We start from the raw sequence: 20,604 nt of genomic DNA, 5'->3' as shown, positions 1-20,604 counted from the left end.
GGAATGTGTTTTAAGGTATAAACACAGTATTTTATCTAGGCATAGAGTAACAACCAGTGGTCCATTAAGCAGTACTCTGCCTTTGTGTTTTCCATGAAAAGGAACGTGTGAGAGGAGGATGCTCAGGACTGAGAATAAATGGGGACTTGGCAACTATAACTCAGGTCCTGGTATTCTCAGTGAGTGTATCGCATGGGACATGCCCTTTAGTATCAGCAAGTGATTGCAAAGGGACTTTCAGAAGACTGATGTTACAAGGGTGAACTGAACTCCCACACCAAACTGGGGTATTATGCTAACAGATTAGAAAGTCTGGGATGTGCTTACAAGGTGGAAGTACAGCAAGAGAAACAGCAAAAACCCTCTGAAAGATGACCGGTCAAATAAGAGGCAAGGGATGGAGAATGTTAGCTCTTAGCTGTCTACAAGCATAGGCCAACAGCTGGGGAAGACCTCAGAGCATAGTCTCAGACAACAGGAGGTGACATGCCCATACAGACCTTTGACTCATAAAGCCACAGCCAGGTCCACATGATGAGCAGAGAACAGCATTCTGAATTGGAACTTATTTGTTGCTATAGAGGAGAGGCTCTGGTGAGCATTTCATGGATGCAAGGTCAACTTAACAAGGCAATCATCTCAAACAAACCTACTCACCTGGCTTTCCTTTGAGTCTTATTGAATATTTTCTAGGCAGTTGAATCTGATACATTGGTGGATCAAAAATTGCCTACAAAGCTAGTGGCCTGGGAGCACACCTATAACCTTAGAACTGGTGACACTGAGCTAGAGGGCCAGACTAGATGCATAGTGTACAATGAGTTCAGACCAGCCTAGCTGCATAGTATAATAAGTTCACCATCCTGGCTACATAGTATATTATGAGTTCAGTAGCTCAGCTACATACTATATAATAAGTTCACCAGCCTGGCTACATAGTATATAGTGAGTTCAGGGCAGCATGGATAATGAAGTGAGATCCTGACTCAAAGGAAATAAGTCACCCCTACCTGATGCATACCTACTAGACTTCATTTAGGTCTGGTCTCAAAGGCTTTAGGCCTTCTGTTTCAAACCTTTGAACACTTGATGCAACAACAAAATCACATACTTCCTAAATAGAGCTTGAACCCTCTAGCCAAGATGAATCCTCCCTGAAACTCAATCCATGCTCGGAGCTCACCTGTACTGCTATAGAAGGCTAGTTTTGTGGTGGTGTGGAATTCTTGAATGAGGAACTGAGAGAGAGAGATCCTCTCATCTGTCTTTAAGGAGTCATTGCCTTTTTTCCAGTACAGCATGAGGTCATCTTCTGTGTAAGCATCTAGGAAGAAGAGATCCAGTGTCAGGCACGGGTGGCAGGCAAGCCAGGCTTGCCTATGGGGCTGTGTGACCTCTGTGTCCTCCACCCACACACAGAATACTTGGCTTGTGGTAAGATAGCAAACCGCAATCTAAATAATATGGAAGACAACTCAAATTCTTCCCAGTTTCTCAAGAGTTATCAGGGCAAGCTCTGAAGCTTAAAGGCTGACAGTTCCTACAAAAAGTTCTACCCCACAATTCCACTGCAACACTAGGTTAAACTAAATGATAGTGCTGTTTGTAGGGCAGAGAAAGTTAACTACTGGCAAGAGTTCAGCTTGCCCTATGGCTCAGCTTTGCATACTCTTTCTTCTTTTGCAAAGGGTAAGGATTCATCACCAATGGCCAGACCCTGACTCACTCTCAGGCAACACATGTGGAGAAGGGTTTCTCCTCAGACTAATTGTGCCCATTTCCTCAAAGTAAGGTGAAATAACTCTCACTCCGAGGCTGCCAAGTGCCCACCACGCCCCACTCAGGTGAGGCCACGGAGTCCCATTGCACAAGCTCATGTGCTGCTGGACAAAACTGAGGTGAAACCTCTTGGGGCTGCAGTAAGTCTGTGCATGTGTAGTCTATTCTTCGAGGGCTCTCTAAACCTTGACTGTGTGCTAGGAGACATCTTGTGTCAACTGGCTCAGCTCTGGTACACAGGTATCAAACAGACACTAATCTGTGAAGGCGTTTTATGAAAGTGACTAGCATTTTCAACCAGCAGGCTTTAGGTAAAGAAGATTATCCCAGGTCCTCTGGGAGAGCCTGATCCCAGGAGGTGAAAGGCAGGAAGAGCAAAGCAGAGTTCCTAGAACTTTCACCTGCTACTGAGAGGGGTATTTAGAAGTTCTGGTGCCAGGCTGCATTTACTCACAGCTTTCGATTTCCAGGGAGCAGGTCTGTGTGTCCAGGGGAAACCTGCTGAAGTCCATGTTGCACATTGCTGTCACTGTAACTCTAGAAACAAAAAGACAAGTTCTCAGTGCCTGATGGAGACAGATGCAGAACGGTAAAGCACAGGGAAAAGGCCCTGCTTCCGTTCCCCAGTTCCTAAGTGTGTTGACATCAGGAAAGCCCCTTAGGCACAACATGATCTTTGGAGTCATCTCAAGTGTTTATGTTTGACACTGGGAACTGTACAAGGTAAATGAGTATCTCGGCTAACACCATCACAGTCCAAGAATCTAGAGATACAATGTCAGTCAGTATAACATTGTAACACACACACACACACACACGCACTTTTTAAATTTAAATTGTTGTTCAAATAAAAAAGTATTCTCAAAATATATTTGGATAACTACTCAAAATTCACCACTTCTTAGGGAGTAGTACACTTTACTGTTTATTGTACTCTTGCTGCTGATGAAATCTACTTTGTCTGTGTAGTAGGAAAATCACAGGACAGTGAATCCCTACCTGACACTGCTAAGTGGTCAAGAGCCTGAGACTAGATAGGCCATAGGCCTAGGGAAAACCTATTACTGCATTATGCTGAAGGAACACAGCAATGAGTAACCCCTGATACCAGCCTGCTATTCCCATGATCAGTGTCCCACACAGCCACCGTCAGAGAAGCCTATAGTAGACAGGAACTAAGAGTCCCACAAACAAGGTGCAGAGAGTAAGAGGCCTGGAGCACTTAGCCCTAAATGGAATGTCTTTATCAAACCTTCTCCTCAAGGCTCAGGTATGACAAGACCATAAGAGGAAGAGTTAGGTGGTGGATGACACCAAAGAAACAGTATTTTCCAGACACAACAGAATTGAACTACATATGAATTCAGAGACTGTGACAGCACACACAAGACCTGCCCAAGTTCAAACCAGACAAAAATCCCAGCAATGAGAAGGGGAAGAGGACAGACTGCCCCACCACCAACTGAGAAGCCACTTGCAGTTGATAACTGCTGGGAAAGGAAATCTGTTTTCTTCAATGAGTGCGTCACTGAGCATGTCAACCACACCTCTGGGAGGGCATCGTACCCACGAGTGGTTGGCCAATGCAGAACGGACTCCAAGTGGTTTTGTGCACTTTGGGTTTTGCTTTTGTAGTTTCTCTCTTATTGGATTTTGTTTGTTTGTTTTGATTGTATGGGTCTTGTGTTTAGTTTTGAGAGAGAGAGAAAGAATATAAAGTTGGGTGGGTACAAAGACGAGAGGACCTGAGGGGAGCTGGCATCAGGGAAAGAATATGACTGAAATATATTGTATAGGAAAAAGATTTTTAAAAATAAAAACAAGTAAACAAAGAGGAAAAACAAAATGTATGTGCGTAAAGCCATTGCATTGAAAATGACATGGATACTCAGGAAATGTTCATCCGGAATTTCAGAGCTGGTACCCAAATCAGCAAGTATGTATGTACTTCTTGAACAAGTGAGTAAATCCTACAGTTCTTTCTTACCTCACTTCTTGCTTATTAACATTAATAAAAGTGTCAGTCTATGCTCATTTGTCATCTGAGCAAGCAGACATGTTTACTATGGTCTACTATGGTCTCACTTTGCAGAACTGTTCTTGATAGTGAAATTATAAAAACTGGCAAAGGGTTTCACAGAAAAATAGTAGGAAATCATGCTCAAGTTAAAATACTTGGAAATTATAAGTAAAGAGTATTACATATTTTATTTCACTTGTAAATACCATGCTATCAGTGTGTCTGTTCTGTTTCCCATTGCTGTGATAAAGCACCCTGACAAAGCAGCTCAGAGTGGAAAGGGCTTATTTGGCTCACAGTTCTCTCTAGCCTGTGGAGAAGTTAAGGTGGCAGAAACTTGAAGTAGCTGGTCGCAGCCAAGAGCAGAGCACAATAAACAAATGCATGCCTGCTAGTGCTCAGCTGACTTTTTTGTCTTATTCAGTTCAGGACCCCTACCTCAGGGAAAGGTACTCACCACAGCGAGTTGGCCTTTCCTTACTATTAACATAATAAAGATAATCTCCAACAGACTAACCTTATCCAGACAAGTCCTCATTGAGACTCTTTCCAGATGATTTTAAATCATGTCATGTTGATGATTAAAACTAACCATCACAGCATCCTTTCTATCAGCAATATTTAGAACAACTTATGTTGTTATATGTATACACACATATATATACACACATATATGTGTATATGTGTGTAATATATTCATATTACTCACATGTAATATAAAAATATAATATATAAGATATAATGTATAACATTTAGCATATAATGTATAACATAGAACATGTAATATGTAACATATAACATATATAGTATATACTATGTGGTATATAATATATAGCATTTGCTATGTAGTATATTATATGTAGTATATAATATGTAGTGTGTAATACATAGTATGTGGTATGTAACAAATATATAAATATGTAATATGTGATATGTAACATATATGAGCACATATTGCATATCATATATATTATATCACATACACTATCTCATATAATAATATATTACACACACAGAGCTCATGACAAGCAGTTGCTAAACATTTACTAGTATGTCAGAGGTTATAGGGGTTATGGTCTGGTTCTTTGCAGTTCTTCAGGACTGTGGGGTTGTATTGGTTTGTTGGAGGATTTTATTTTGAAATAAGGTATCTTAAGGTCTTCAGAAATGAAGATTCCAGAGAGAACGAACCTGATATTGCTAGAGAAGGAACTGATGATCCATGACTTCTCTGAGGACGTCCTACAGAGGAATTTCCAATCAAGGAGATAAATATCCTGTCCCTGCACAGCTTAGATCCCAGCCAGGGTCTAAGGGATCATTACAGATGTCCCTGGGACACTGCTTAGATCCCAGCCAGGATGAGTACAGAGAGATTGTTACAGATGTCCCTGGGACACTTGGACAGGAATTCAACTTTGATGTTAGTATGTGAGTTTGTCTTTGCCATTCTTTTACAAATGAGCCCAAAACAAAGTTTGTCAACCTGAAACTCACTGTACATATGGTATAGGAGCCAGTCCCAACCATGGCCACTCCCTTTGGTGAGAGTCTGAGCTTGTTGCACTGCTCATCACTGAGGGGATGACCACCAGCTTCTACAGCTGTCCTTGCACTATGGTGGGGGGATGGGGTCACTGGCAGGTAAACACTCCTAAGGCATCTGAGCCCACAGGGGAGATTGGAGCTTGCTCTCTCCCTCCCTCCCTCCCTCCCTTTCTGCCTCCCTGTCTCTTTCTCTCTCTCTTTCTCTCTCTGTCTCTCTGTGTGTATGTCTGTCTGTCTGTCTGTCTCCCTCTAGCCCTCGCTCCCTTCCCCTTCCTTCTTTATCATTTTTCTTCTTTGGCAGTGCTGGTGGGACCCAGGGCCTCATACTTGCCAGGCAAATACTCTACCACTGAGCTACACACCTCAGCTCTAGATTTCATTTTTAACATTGTAAAAGTGATACTCAGAATGACTCTGTCCATGTTGTTTCAGGATGGAAACTGTGTTAGCAAGGTGGGAAAAAAATCTACTTAAACCTAAGTTCTGAAGAATACCCCAAACATGGAAATCCGAGGGAGAAAGATGCGTGTCTGAGTCCCTGAAGACAAGTTTATTTTTTATTTCCCTGATGCTTACTAAAAAAATAAAATGTTTTTGTTGTTGTTGTTGTTTTGGTTTGGTTTTTGTTTTGTTTTGTTTTTTTAGTTAGTCAAGCTTTCAGGTTGGAGAGTGACTCAACTGTTAAAAGCACTGTCTGCTCTTGCAGAGGACCTGAATTTTATTCCCAGCACCCACATGGTGGCTCACAACAGTCTGAAACTTTAGACCTAAGGGTTCTGGCATCTCCTTCTGGCCTTTGCAGGTACACACATGGTGTACAGGCATATACGCAACCAAAACTCCTATTCATAGAGTACAAGATAAAAGTTTTTAATTAAAGTAAATATTTAAAAATTAAAATACCAGGTGAGACTTCTCAGTTTCAGCCTGCCCTGGTCCCCACCTGAGGCTGTACAGCACTTTCCCGTCCGGCTGTACCCGCAGCATGACGTTGTCTGTGGTGGTGTCGTGGATGAAGGAGCGTTTGGAGTGCACAAAGAACATGTCGGGGACCCAGATCTTCTTTACCAGTCGGCCATCAAACGTCATGCTGAGGTTGTTGGTGCTGGGAAAAGACAGCCTCTCATCCTTCCAGTAGTGCCTCAGATACAGGGTCATGGTGAAGTCCTGTGGGTGGGAGACAGAGCAGAAATACAGAAACCTACCACTGTGGAGCCATCACCAGAGGGAACAAAACTGAAGCCAGTGGGCTGAGCATTGCCACTGGAGAAGGAAGAGACCTAGAACAGACTGTCCCTGAACTCTACCTACCCCACCGCTCCATGGCAGCTGCCCCAGTGACACCAGTGACTCAAGCTGAAAGTGCCCGAGTAATGCTGTGGGCACCTCAGCTGGAGATTAGTCCAGTTCCCAGGCCTTGGGTTGGACTGGTTTGAGCTGGTTCTTCACTGTTTCCTGGAGGATGTTGTTGGGAGAGATTTGCTTGCCTCCCTGTCTCACTGTCCTATTCTGTCTTGATGTTTCCTGGGAGCAGTCCCCAAGTACACAATGGACTAGAATTCTTTCAGGCCTGCTTTTTTGGAGGCTCCAAGCCAAGGTAGCATTTACAAAAGCCCCCTAACTTATAGAGTGCTCCCCACCATCTTAATTTTTGAGATAGGGTCTTCACTGTGAATGTAACCCAAGCTGGTATGGAGCTTTCTCTGCAATAGACCAGGCTACTCTCAAATCCAAGATAACCTTCCCTCCACCTCTCAGGTGTTGACTTGAAGACATGCACTACCATGTCTATCTGGCGACATTTAAAAAAAAAAATTGGAACCCAACTAAAAAGCAAAAAGAAGCCAGGCAGTGGTGGCACACGCCTTTAATCCCAGCACTTGGGAGGCAGAGGCAGGTGGATTTCTGAGTTCGAGGCCAGCCTGGTCTACAGAGTGAGTTCCAGGACAGCCAGGGCTACACAGAGAAACCCTGTCTCGGAACAAAACAAAACAAAAAAAAAAGCAAAAAGAAATGCTCCCACTGTTCCAGGTGTCCAGAGCGAGACACAGACTCTGCAGAACAGTGAGTCTGGCTATAATCTGGGCCTGCATCTCACAGGGCATCCATGCTGGAGGATAAAGGCCAAGTTTGTCGCCTGACTATCTCATACCAACTTGGAACAAACGACTGTAAAGTGAGTATGACAGTTCCCACCTGCCAAGGGGTTGCAAGTTATGACGGAATTCAGCTGAGCTTCTGCCCAGACAGGTCCACATGCGCCTCCCTGTTGCCCAGAGCCCTGATCAGAGAAGCACTCACCATGTCGACCTCTGAGATGCTGTCCAGGCTCTCCACTTGCACATCCACACCCACAGGAATGGCCGGGCCTGGGGAGGGCATGACACGAGCGCTCGCTTGCTTGCTTGCTCACTTGCCCTGCCCCCCTTTTTCTTTTTACCTTCTTTAAAAAAAATTATTCTTCTCTCATATATTACATGAAGCAACACGGTTTCAAAAGCAGGCAAAAGAGTCAGAGACAACTCCTGCTCCCACTGTTTAGGGTCCCACAAGGACAAGAAGTTGTACAACTGTAACATATATGCAGAGGACTTAGGTCAGACCCATGCAGGCTTCATGATTATCAGACCAGTCGCTGTGATCCCCTGTGACAAGGCTTTGTTATGTAGCCAGGCTGGTCTCAAACTCTCAATCCCCCTGCCCCAGCCTCTGAAGTGCTAGGATTATAAAAGTGTGCCATCACACTCAGCTGAACATCCTTTCTTTTTACTTGAGCTTTAACTATGGAAGAGGCAGGCAGAGGTGTATAGGTCATGTTAGAGTCAAATGTTTGAAGGCTTGATCATGCCCACATGAAGCAAAAGAAGTAAAAGAACAGGCTCAGGGGTCAGTTCCTTGGAACATTCCAACCAAAACAAGATTAGTAATAAAAATGTTTTGCCCTTTGTGAAATGGCATGGTTAAATTATTTTATTTTATGTGTATAAGTGTTCCTTCTGCAGGTATGACTAGTGTCTATTGAGGCCAGAAGAGGGTATCTCATCCTCTAAGACTAGAATTATAGACCATTATGAGCTTTCCTGTGACTGGGAATTGAACCTGTGTCCTCTAGAAGAATAGCCAGTGTTCTTAACCACTAGGCCATCTTTCCAGCCCCAGAATGATGAGGTTAATATAGTCCATTCCTTTCTGGTTCCATACGTCCATTTGAAACTGTGGTGAAGACCTCAGTTGAGACAGGGTCTGATCTAGGGAGCAGCCAGCATGGTCTTTAGCATGAAATTGCCTACTGAGTTTTCTCTGTTTGGACCTCCTTTCTTCGTGGAAATACTGGTCACATTCAGGTCATTGTCCTGCCCATTCATCTGTATCTTTGTTACATGGTGAAGAGGCTTCCAGAAAAGACACAACACGCTAAGCAGCCTTAAATCAAAATGTTACATTTTGTTGTTATTTCCAGGCCTTTTAAACTTAGTACTGACAGAGAATGAGAGAAGGCTTGCTTGCAGGGTGTGGGTTGGGTGTACGGTGTGTTCCAGTTAGTATGACACGAGGAGGCAGGATTGGATCCAATAGCTGCATATGACAAAGAAAACAAAGACCTTCCTAGAACTCGGGGGATTGGTTCACAGGGGGTTGGAGTGGAGGCAAACATGATTAGAAATAAATGAATGATTTCTAAGGGCTGGAGGGATGGCTCAGTCAGTAAGTTATAGGATGCCAGCGTGAAGACCTGAGTTCAATCCCATGTAGAAATACTGTGTGTGGCATTCTGTACTCCAGCAGTGTGGAGGCAGAGGCAGGAGGATTCCTGGAGCCCACTGGCCAGGCTGTCTAGCCTAATATGTGAGCTTCAGAACAGTGAGAAACTCTCAAAGGAAGCAGACAGCATTCCTGAGGATGGCACAAGGGTTTCCATTGGTCTCTGCATGCCTGTACACCCACACTTACATACATGTATTTGCAAACACATGAACATATTCATACACACAGCTATAAAAAAATATTTTCCCCAGAAAGAAAGGAACCAAACTCGGGTCAGGGAGATGGCTCAGGAGGTGAGAATGCCCAGTGGCTAACCTAAAGCCCCTGAGCTGGGTTCCCAGAAGCCACACGGTAGAAAGAACCAAATTCCACCAAACTGTCTCTGATATCCACACATTTCATGATGTGATGTACACCACACCACTTGCAAAATAAATTAATAAATTCACACACACACACACACACACACACACACACACACACACCTTTGACAGTGAGAAGGCCAAGACCCGGCAGCTGCTAAGCCTCAGAGAGCTTCGTGCTCTGGAGTGAATCCTCAACCTGTTTTCATTTCATTAAACCCAGCAGACAGGACTCTGATGTGTAAGTGTCAACTCAAAATGAGAACAACTCAAGCTCGAGGTTGTTGCATTGGGATTTCAGAGCATCCTTTAGGAGGCAGCCCTGGCTGCATCTGCCCAGCCTTCCCATGGCGGCCCCGCCTCACTGACCCTCAGTGAGCCTTCTCAAGAGCACTACCTGGGGCAGCTGAATGATCTTGCTTCACCACATGCCAGCAGTTACTCTGGCAATGCCTGGCAGGCAGGACCAGGGCACTAAGGACAGATGCTCAGGAGGTGCTCAGCCCACCAAGATCAGCCAAGGCCGATATGATGAGCAGATCAAAGAACCCCAGGAAAGAAGAGGCACCTCCCGTCCCTGAGTGCACACTCCGTACCTCCGAAGCCAGGCCTCAGGCTGAAATCCCGCCCCTCGGGTGCACACTCCGTACCTCCGAAGCCAGGCCGCATGCTGAAATCATGGTCGTCTATCCTCAGCAGCTGCTCTGACTTGGTGAGGGGTGACTTGGTTATGTCGGAGCTTCGTTTCAGAATTGGGCTGCCGCAGAGGGAAAGCAGGCTGATCACATGTGCCGGTCGGAGCCATCGGCCCTCTGCTTGCTCTCGGCAGGTTTGATGGAGTGTACTATGTATGTGTCCTTAGAGACACTGCCTCCCCTCGTCCTTTCCCCAGTTTTCTGGATAAAGAAACTGACCTGGAAGTTCCAAGATTGGAGTCCCTAGCCATATGGCAGGGCTCCTAAGTAGCAATGCCAGACCCTACCTCTGACGTCCTAGAACAGGGGCCTGAGACTAGTATTTCTAAAGGTTTCCCAAGGCTGGGAAGTACCTCAGCATAGGCATGGCCCAGGGTTCCATCGGTAGCACTGAAGGGGAAAATCTCCTTAGCAATTTGAACATGCCACCCCAACTGAGTCCTGCTGGACCTGGTCTCAGCGGTAAGCCAGACTCCTAGACGCCTTGGACACTTGGGGGGGGGGGCAGGAATTGACTGGAGGAGAAACGTATGTGTATGGCTGAGCTCCACACCTTGACCTTCTGTGGTTGTTCTGTGAAGGTGGACACCCTCACACCCTGTCTCCAAGGAAAGACGCTGCTGGATTGCTGGTAGGGACACATTTGCCTGTTTTTGTTTGTTCCTAAATGTGTAATGTATTTTCAGTGGCTGACAACCTCCCCCGCCCCACCCCGTCTGTCTCTCTGTCTCTCTGTCTCTCTGCCTTTCTCTGTCTTTCTCTGTCTTTCTCTGGCTCTCTGTCTTTCTCCCTCCCTCCTTCCCTCCCTCCTTCCCTCCCTCCCTCCTTTCTTCCTTCCCTCATTTCTTCCTTCCCTTCCTCCCTTCCTCCTTTTCTTTCTGTGTTTTTTTTAATGCAGTTAGGGACTGGAGAAATGGCTCAGTGGTAAAGAACATTGGTTACTCTTTCAAAGGACCCAGGTTCTACTCCCCGCACCTACATGATAGCTTACAAGTCTGTAATTCATGATCATAGGATCTGATGCCCTCTTCTGGCGTTCCTAGGTACTGCATGCACATTGTGCACAAACATAAATTCAAGCAAAAACACTATACACAAAATATTTTTTTTTAAAAAAAAAACTAAGCATGCAGTCAACTGACCTATCCCATCCACAGATGTGGATGTGGTGTTGTCTTGTTGGCTTTTTGTCTTTCTGACCAGAGTTTGTTATAGAAATATGTAAGTACTGAATTATAGTATTATTTTCCTTCTTTATAACAATTAATGTCCTACGGATGCTTCTTTGTCTTGCTCCCCCTCATTTAATAATATGCCCTGGATTTTCACACATGGAGTCCCCCACCCCCTTGTTCCCCTGCAGAGTGCCCCGTCTGACCAGTTCTCCCAGATGACACGTATGCTGCTCTGGGTCCTCTATCCCTACAATAAGGGACACCTGAAACTCTTCATCACCCAACAGCACAGTCCTAGGGGTCCTCACAAATAACTAACCATTTCCCACTCCTTAGGATGACGCCAGGCTGTGTTCCTTCAGACAGACCTCCCCATTTGTCTTCTCCCCCAGTGCAGATGCTCCCACACTTGATGGGGGCTCATTAGATCACTGAGCCTCACAGACCCTTGTGTGTCTGGTGCACAGGCCTAGGCTGAGGTTGTTGAAAGCAGGGGGAGACAGTTGAGAGCCCTGCTCAGGTCCCTGTGGCTGGCTCAAGTATGCTATCCTCCACCTCTTCAATACAGTTCCGTGGCTTGCTCCACCCAGCCCTCTGCCCTCGATATGTTCTTCCCTCAAAGAACCTCTAGTGTTCGTGAGTCTAGTGAGGTCAGGAAGCCTAGGATCTCACCTCTCTTCAGAACATGGCTGCTTTATTCTGTTAGACAACCGGCTTGTCCCCTGAAAGCAGTGTTGATGACTTAAGTAGAAAGGATATGAGCGTGGACTGTGGGTTATGAAGATTGAATGGGCCACATGGGGAAGTACCACACTTGCTGAACAGAGGAAGGAGCTGCGGCATGGTCAGGGGAACCCCAGCTGCTTCCTGGTCCTCATGGGGGTCAGGGCTGAGGTTGTGGATCAGGGGGCCATACCTGCCTTGCTTGTGGGCATCGTCATGGGCTCCTCGTCTCTGTCTCTGAGGTCTGCTGTGGAAACAAAAAAATAAAGGTGTTCCAGAGACTGTCTAGGGACTCAGATCAGTAAAGCACTCTGGCGTCTGTGCACACTTCAGATCTAGACAGAATAAAATGCGGGTGGGGAGGGAAGAAGGCTCAACGCATTAATCTGCTCTGATGAGCATTTTCCAAGTACTCACTGGGTCAGGGAATGAGGATTAATTATTTAGAAGGCCTGATTTACAGAGATCTAACTTAACCGCCTCCCCTGCCACCCCACACATGTATACACGTGCACGCGTGTGCACACACACACATTCATTCACACCCATACAGTCATATAAACACTTATACACACAAATTCACGCATACTCACACAATTCATACACACACACTCACTCATACACCCTGTGCACTCACACTCATGCACACACTCACACAGTTATGAACACTCATGTACTCACACAGACACATGAAGACACACACACACACACACACACATACATACATGTACACACATGCACTCACAGACACACACGCACACTCATACACGAACTCACATCCATCCGGGCCTGGAATTGAGCCTTAAGAGTGAACACTGTAACTTGGACCCACTATGAAACTGTGGCAGACAACAACACCAGTGAGCTGTACCCTCTCTGGTGTACTTGCCTCTGAGCAGAGATGTGGCCAAGCGGGCACAGCAGGGAGTAAAGGAGAGAGCCAGGCTGCAGCACTTACTGCTTAATTGCTGCTTCTTCAGTGTTGGTGACTAGCAATGCCTTGTGCTTCTGCTTAGGGCACACATACCTTCCTGTTCTTCTCCTTTCTTGGGGACATCCACATGCCTGCTTAGAGCCCTGAACCCTGCCCACATCTCTGGGAAGAGTGCTTGGTTTTGATTATTATTGGTTAAACCCCTCTCGGTGTAATGCTATTTTCTGCGAGGGCTCCACTGGTGACAGGGATGGGGATTATGTCATCAGTAGCACAGTGGAGCAGAGCAGGCATGAGCTCGGCAGAAAAGGGATGAAACTTGGAAAAGATAAGGTGGGAGAGCGGATAGGCCACCAAGGACAGAGTCCTGTGCATGCCCAGCGCCTGGGCAGAGCTGACTGCAGCCGACTCTCAGCACGGGGTAGCTGGATGAGAAGGAGTACGTGTCCTATACGTGAAAAAGAAAGAGCATATAAAAAGAGAACAAAGAGCCTGAGCACAGAGGATGGAATAAAAAACAAGTTGTCTATTCTGACTTCACCTTTGGGCTAGCCTGCAATACAATCACTCACCGACAGACAGAGGGCTGTCAAGCTCTGAAATACCCCACAGTTGTCTCTGCAAAGCTTAGACTCTAGCCTAGAGGACACAGACAAGGATTCCGTTGTTGTTAATACTTTAAAGTACGTATTCCTGTTCATATACCATTTACAAGCTGGAAAGTAGAGTAAACATAAGGCAGATAAAGAAACTCAGAAATAACTGGAAAGTTTTTACGCATATCCTTAACAGAGTCCACGGGAGTCTCCATTAGCCCTAGTTTGCATGTGAGAAAGCCAAGACTAGATACTCAAGTCGCTTTTAAAGTCACAGAGGTAGGTGCTGGGCTGGGGATCTGAGTTTGGAAACTTTGGCCACATTGCCTTGCTGGATGACCTTCCCTTCTCTCTGCCCTTATTTAGTTACTGTTTGAGCCAGAGTCTCTCAGTGAACCTCCCTGATTTGGCTGCCATGGCAAATATGGGCACTGGAACTCTTTACCATTTGCCCCATCTCCTGGGCTTGAGAATTAGGGCTGGAAGGTCTGCATTGCTTTGATGACCACATTGCCTCAGAGAGGAGAGAGCTTGGGTTTGACAAAGGAACAAGGATGGGCTGATGAAAACAATCTTGCTTTCGTGGCCTTTTAGTAGCCAAGAAATCTTGTATGTATCCCAGAACCCCCAATACCAGCTGTGATTCTTCCTTTTCTTCCCACCCTCACCTGGATACACCTAGCACTTACTCCCTGCTTAGACGTGCATTTATTCAAAAGGATGCCCTCTTCTCATGTGCTTGAGGTCAGAACAGGACAACCAGAGTCATAGCACTCAGCTAGTTCTGGCTGAAACTCCACCTCAAAATCTTGTTCCCTGTCTTGCCCTCTCTGTCCCCGCCACCATATGAACGGAATCACATGGTTCTTGTCAAGTTGTAGCGCACTGCCCTGCCTGTGCCCTTGTTTGTCTGCCCTAGACATCACAGCAACGTGAAGATCAGACATGGCGTTTTCCACTGAAAACCTTTCACCTTCAAAGTCAAATCCATAGAAATTGGACAACAAGGCTGCAAGTAATCTATCACCCACTGCCACCTTGTCTAGGGGTGATGTCACCCCTGAACAGATAGACAACGCTGTATAAAGGAGCAGGTTTAGGGTCTGAGAGGTTGGCTCAGCAATTATGAGCTCTTGTTGCTCTTCTGGATGACTTAGACTCAATCCTTAGCACCTACATGGTAGCACACAAACATCTGTGTCCTCTGACCTTGGCAGGCACCAGGCCCATGTATGGTACTCATACATATATGCAGGCAAAACACTCATACACATAAAATGATAAAAACAACTATTATAGTTTTTTAAAACAAAATCTGAGCAAGCTATGAGGAACAAGTCAGCAGTGTTCCTCTTTTGTCTATGCTTGAGTTCCTGCCTAGAATTTCCTTCATGATGGACTGTAAGGTGAAAGGAACACTTCCCCAAGTGTCTTTTGGTCATGGTCCTTTCACATCAATAAAAGCATGTGGGACTGCGTAAGGGTACCTACCCTGAGACTCCAAGGGAGAAACGGCAGGTGTTCAGCCACGTCCCCAGAACACAGAGTCCTGACATGCAGTCTAGTCTCCATAGATCTACATTGTTCAGTCACATAGGCCATTACAGCCCCTCCCAAAGTGCACAGGTAGAGGATGTGACTCCAGGCCTCAGGCCCTAGGGATTTACATACTAATGAAGGCCAGAGGGCGGAACAAATTAAGCATTCTTCCCAGAGCCCCCCCCTTTTTCCCTCCCTATTTAACTCAGGTCTGCCCTGAGTTTCAGGGGGGTACATCCAGATCCATCCACCATCCACCATGAAAATAAACCCTTCTGGAACCAAGGACTTCCTCGTGTCATTGGAGTCTGCCATCGTCAAAGCCTCCAGCCTTTGGAACTCCAGACCTTTCTCCTGTATGTGGGACCCACAGCATAGAAAGCCTCTGGGACACCACCACTGCGGCCTATTTTACCACAGAAGCAAAGCAAAACAGTGACAGATGGTCCATTCTGCTGAACAAGAGATACAGACTGTAAGCTGTCAAATGACTCTCATCCAAGGCCATTGGTAGCTGTGCCAAATCTCAAATCTAGGCCTTCTTATTGTTTGGAGACTCTCTTCCCGCCACTGTTCCACACAGCTTGGAGATCAGGATTGATTCCTGTTGCCTAGAACTGTTACAGTGAACAGGAGCTTGTCAATGACACAGCCAGGACTCTATCAGGCCTTGCAGGCATGTGGACTCTAGCTAAGACAATAGACATGTTCTGGAGGAAGGTAAGGATGCTGAGATGGCTGTTTCAGACATGGGGTTAAAGAAATTCCCCTGAATAGGTGACAGTTATAGAGGCATAATGTGGATGAGAGGACATAATGGTGTCCAGGCAGAGGCACAGAGTGGACAGTGCCCATGGGACTCACTATTCTCAAGGAACAGCCAGTGAGCCAGCCAGACCACACTGGTGCAGAACACAGAGCAGGGAGACTGGGCCAAATACCTAGGTTTGCTCTGTGACTCCTCAGATCAAACAAGCCCCTAGATGAGGTGTCTTGTTGCCAGGGTAGCTATTGAACATTGGTCTTAGGTGTGGTTCCTGGAAGCAGAAAACTGGAGCAATAGCATATCTGACCTTTAACCCCAGTTTTTCTGACCTGGCAGGTGTCTCCTTAGCTATGAAAGGATTGGAGCCATGCATTGATGTGGAGTCTGTGATTCCAACACTCAGGAGACCAAGACAGGAAGATTGATGTGAGTTTGAGCTCAGCCTGAGCTGTATAGCAAGATCTTGTCTCAACCCCTTCCCAGCTTATAATTAAGAGAAATAATGAATTGGGCTTCAAGCTGTCAATGACTGTGTTGGGATCTGTTGTAAAAGCATCACTGGAAGGCACTTGAAGGTCTCTGCTGTCTGAGGCTGTATCTAACTGCCCTATTTGCTCAATTCTTATACTATGAGGCTGCTCAAGGGATGTGGTCTCTCCTGGAGAATCCCAGAGTTTATGCATGTTTCACATGATGAATATTCTGTATTTTCCCTCAGTTCTAAATAGTTCATCTCCTCTGATTACTTACTAAGTGATTTTAATAACAAATAATCTGCTTCTTGAGTTACCTATTACCTCAGTCATTGTTCTATTGCTGAAAAGACCTGATAACCAAGACAACTCATATTAAAGAAAGAATTTAAATTGAGGCTTGCTTGTAGTTTCAAAGGCTTAGTCCTTTATCATCACAGTAGGTAGCAGGGTGGCAAGTAGGTTTAGTCCTGGAGAAGTAGCTGAGAGCTACATCGTGATCCACAAGCAGAAAGAGGAAGACTGAGCCTAGCATGGGCTTTTGAAACCTCAAAGCCCACTCCCAGTAACACACTTCCTCCAACAAGGCCACACATCCTAACCCTTCTAATCCTTTCAAATAGTACCATTCTGTTGCAGGATATTTTTTCTGTTACATTGTATTTGCAGTAGAGCTCAGTGATTGGGCAGTAGAAGAGGAGGTGGAGCTGAGAGGAAGAAAGAGGAAGAGGAGGGAAGAAGGAAGAGGAAGAGGAAGGCTAGAAACCATGGAGGAGGACAGATGGGTCAAGAGCAGTCCTGGGTAGTAACTTATATCTACACGTTAGATATTGGCTAACTATTCTAATTACACAGGCATCTTGTTAATTGAGCATTTCCAAATATATAAATCCATTGGATAATCTTTAAGCATTAAGAGTCTTCATTCTACAAGGTACCTCAAGGATGGTGGGTATCGTCTGGGGCTTAATAGAGAGCCATGAGAGTGATGGGGTTGGCCCAAGATCCATCCTTTAGGGCATGGTTTCTATGGAGCTGATAGGCAGAGCCAGCTGCCATGTTGGCATCTCATGGGTGCCAGGGCCAGTGCTTCTTGCTAGCCTGAGCTGTGGTCTGAATGAGAACATCAGGAACATGGCAGCTGCCCAGGAACAAGTCAGACTGGCCACTGCTTTCTAAATATCTCCCATTTCACCATTCCTTGATGACTTAGCATATATGAGCTTATGGGGCTATTCTTATTCAAACCACCACATTCCACTCTTTGGTCCTCTAGGCTTGCAGCCTTATCATAATGCAAAATGCATTCAGTCCCGTTTCAAAAGTCTCCATAGTCTACCATAGTCTCAACACTGTTTAAAAGTCCAAAGCTCAAAGTCTCTTTGGAGACTCGTGGCAGTCTCTTAACTGTAACCCCTGGAATAATCAAAATCAAAAAGCAGCTCGCAGACTTCCAACATACAGTGGCACAGAATATACATTGCCAGTCCAAAAGGGAAGGAAAGGAACATAGTGAGAAAATGCTGGACCATAGCAAGACCTAAAATCAGCAGGGCAAGAGCACTTTGACATCTCCATGTCTGATGTCAAAGTGCTCTTCAGATCTCCAACTCCTTTCATCTTTGTTGACTGCAACACACCTCTCTCACTGGGGCTGGATCCACACTCATCTGCTGCTTTCCTTGGCAGGTATCCCACAACTCTGGTGCCTCCAACATCTTGGTGTCTCCAAGGCAACCCAAGCTTCACCTTCACAGCTTTATGCAATGGCCTCTCTGGACCTCCGTGCAGGGATACCCCTGACACATGCTTGGCCTCAGCAGCTTTCCTTTGCCATGGAGAGAGATTCCACAATGCCTTTCTTATATTCGTGACACTAAATCGAGAATCATGTGGCTGAAGCTGCCAAGTTCTACTGCTTGCTGGGGCTGGAACATGTCCTCCTCTCTCAATTACATCAGCATCAGCTGTTCATGGTTTCTCTCGATGCTTATGCTTCCCTTTAATTTCTTTTAACAGCTTGGGAGCTTGGCTGGGTGGGGTCTTGCCCTGAGGCCACCACTTCTCCATTTAGCATCAGGCTTTGCTTTAAACTTTATGTCTCCCTGAGCACAGGACTTAGCTCCATTACAGTTCCTGGTGCTCCTTCTCTCCTTGAACTGTACATTTGTATTTTTCCTTGCTCAGCTTGCTCCTTTTTATTATAGTTCTACATAAGAGTGGCCATTAATAACCAAGTGACAGTCAATACTAGGCTGTCTTGAAATCTCCTCTGACAACACCATTAACCCAAGCCTCATCAATTTAGCCTCTGACAGATTTTTTTTGGACAAGAATGGAAACAGCTACATTCTTCACTAAAATATCACAAGAACAGTCTTTAGGCTACTTACTAATATTCTTCTTCTCTGAAATGCCTTGAGCAGGGCCATCATAATCTACATTGCTCAAATCACCACTGTCTTCCACACTTTTACTGGTATTTAAGCCCCAATTAAAAAATTCAGCTGCTTTCCTATCCAAAATTCTACATTCTGCCAACAAGCAGCATGGTCAGACCTGTCATAACCCATGTCCCTGGTACCAACTTCTGTCTTAGTAACTGTTTTAGTGCTATGAACAAGCACAATGGCTAAGGCAACTCTTACAAAAGAAAGTATTTGATTGGGTACTTGCTTATAGTTTCAAAGCCTTAATCCATTATTGTGATGGCAGAGAGCATGTCAGCAGATAGCTGTGGTGCTGGAGAAGTAGCTGAGAGCTACATCCTGATCCACAAGCAGAGAGAGAGAGGGAGGGAGAGAGAGAGAGAGAGAGAGAGAGAGAGAGAGAGAGAGAGAGAGAGACTGGGGCTGTCACAGGCCTTTGAAATGTCAAGGGCCACCCCAGTAACACTTACTCCAACAAAGATACGCTTCCTAATCCTTTCAAGTAGTGCCACTCCTTGATGACTAAGCATTCAAATATATGAGCCTATGGAGGTTGTTCTTATTCAAACTACCACACATATATCCTAGAATGTTCAATGATGAGTTTAATGAAAACTTTCTAGGCTATGTACATAGTTTTCCATTAAACATCAGTCTTGATGCTCATGCAAAGGTATTTTTAAGATGTCATTAACATCTAGATTGGTAGACATCAGGTAAATGGGTCTCATTCAATCAGTTGAAAGTTCTTAAGACTAAAATCTTCCAACCAAGAGGAATTCTGCTTCCAGATTGCTTTTGTAATTCAAGACTATAACAGACTCATAACTTTGTTCATTAATTTATTACTTATTCATTCATTTGTCCACTCATTTGCTCTTTCCTCTTTTCTCTTTCTGTTCAGTAACACTGGATTGTCTTATTGTCTACCCCAGACTAGCCTCAATCTCACCATGTAGCCCAAGCTGGCCTAAAGCTCACAACAATCTTCCTACCTCAGCTACCCCATTGCTGGAATTTTGGCATGTGCTACCATGCCCCTCCACCACAAATTTCTGAAAGTCATTTATATTTATCTATTTCCTTTTATGTGTTGGAATGTTTTGCCTGCCTGCATGTATAGTCACCAAGTTTGTGCCTGGTGTCTGTGGAGTTTAGAAGAAAGTCAAATCTTTGAAAGTGGAGTTCTATATGTTGTGAGCCACCATATGGATATTGGGAACTGAACAAATACTGAGCCAAATCTTCAGCCCCTAAGTTTCAAAAATAAATTTCTCCTTTTTCCATGGATGGGTAAATGAGTAGAGTGGGAGACAGATGCATAGCTATACATACTTAGCTTATACATACCTGTCTGTTTCCATGAAGGTTCATGACTGTTTTTACATGTGACCACTCTGACATGGAAGTCTGCACATGGAAAGGAGGTTGGGCTGAGGCTAGACTAAAAGGCAGCCCACTGCATTCACCTATCACTCTGTCTTTTCTTGGAGTTATTAGATCAAGCCATCTGTATGCCACTATCACTAATAACTGATCCTGAGAATCCAGCGGAGTCCTAACACAAAGACCTGGCCATTATCCTTTCATAAGAAGCACACATTAAGAATGGGTTTGTCTGGTCTGTGCCTCAGGTAGAGCCTCTACCTAGACCATCTCTGTTTTGCTGGTACCATTTGTTTTGCCTGAACACACGCTCGCTGCTCCTTCCTTCTGCAAGATGCTTTTTACATTTAAAGCTTTCATGCTCCCGACACACACACACACACACACACACACACACACACACACACACACACA

General features: G+C 45.2%; 1 protein-coding gene across 3 annotated transcripts in view; it reads right to left on the bottom strand.

Moving 5' to 3' along the window:
• The window catches only part of LOC114632335 (gamma-aminobutyric acid receptor subunit rho-1), a 32,782-nt gene that overhangs the window by 4,753 nt on the left and 7,425 nt on the right, over positions 1–20,604 (bottom strand). Inside the window, exons 2-7 of one of the 3 annotated variants that reach the window (XM_028780874.1) lie at positions 12,261–12,314; positions 10,125–10,231; positions 7,649–7,716; positions 6,291–6,514; positions 2,234–2,316; positions 1,184–1,324 (exon numbers count right to left, since the gene is read on the bottom strand). In XM_028780874.1, the coding sequence (XP_028636707.1) occupies positions 1,184–1,324; positions 2,234–2,316; positions 6,291–6,514; positions 7,649–7,716; positions 10,125–10,231; positions 12,261–12,314 (677 nt within the window). The remainder of the gene's footprint in view (positions 1–1,183; positions 1,325–2,233; positions 2,317–6,290; positions 6,515–7,648; positions 7,717–10,124; positions 10,232–12,260; positions 12,315–20,604) is intronic. The other 2 variants (XM_028780880.1, XM_028780887.1) reach the window with 2 other exon arrangements.

The sequence above is a fragment of the Grammomys surdaster genome, unplaced genomic scaffold, assembly GCF_004785775.1.
Source record: "Grammomys surdaster isolate TR1022 unplaced genomic scaffold, NIH_TR_1.0 97, whole genome shotgun sequence".
Classification (NCBI taxonomy): Eukaryota; Metazoa; Chordata; class Mammalia; order Rodentia; family Muridae; genus Grammomys; species Grammomys surdaster.
The sequence above is the reverse complement of the archived record's forward strand: the minus strand, read 5'-3'. Positions and strand labels throughout refer to the sequence as shown.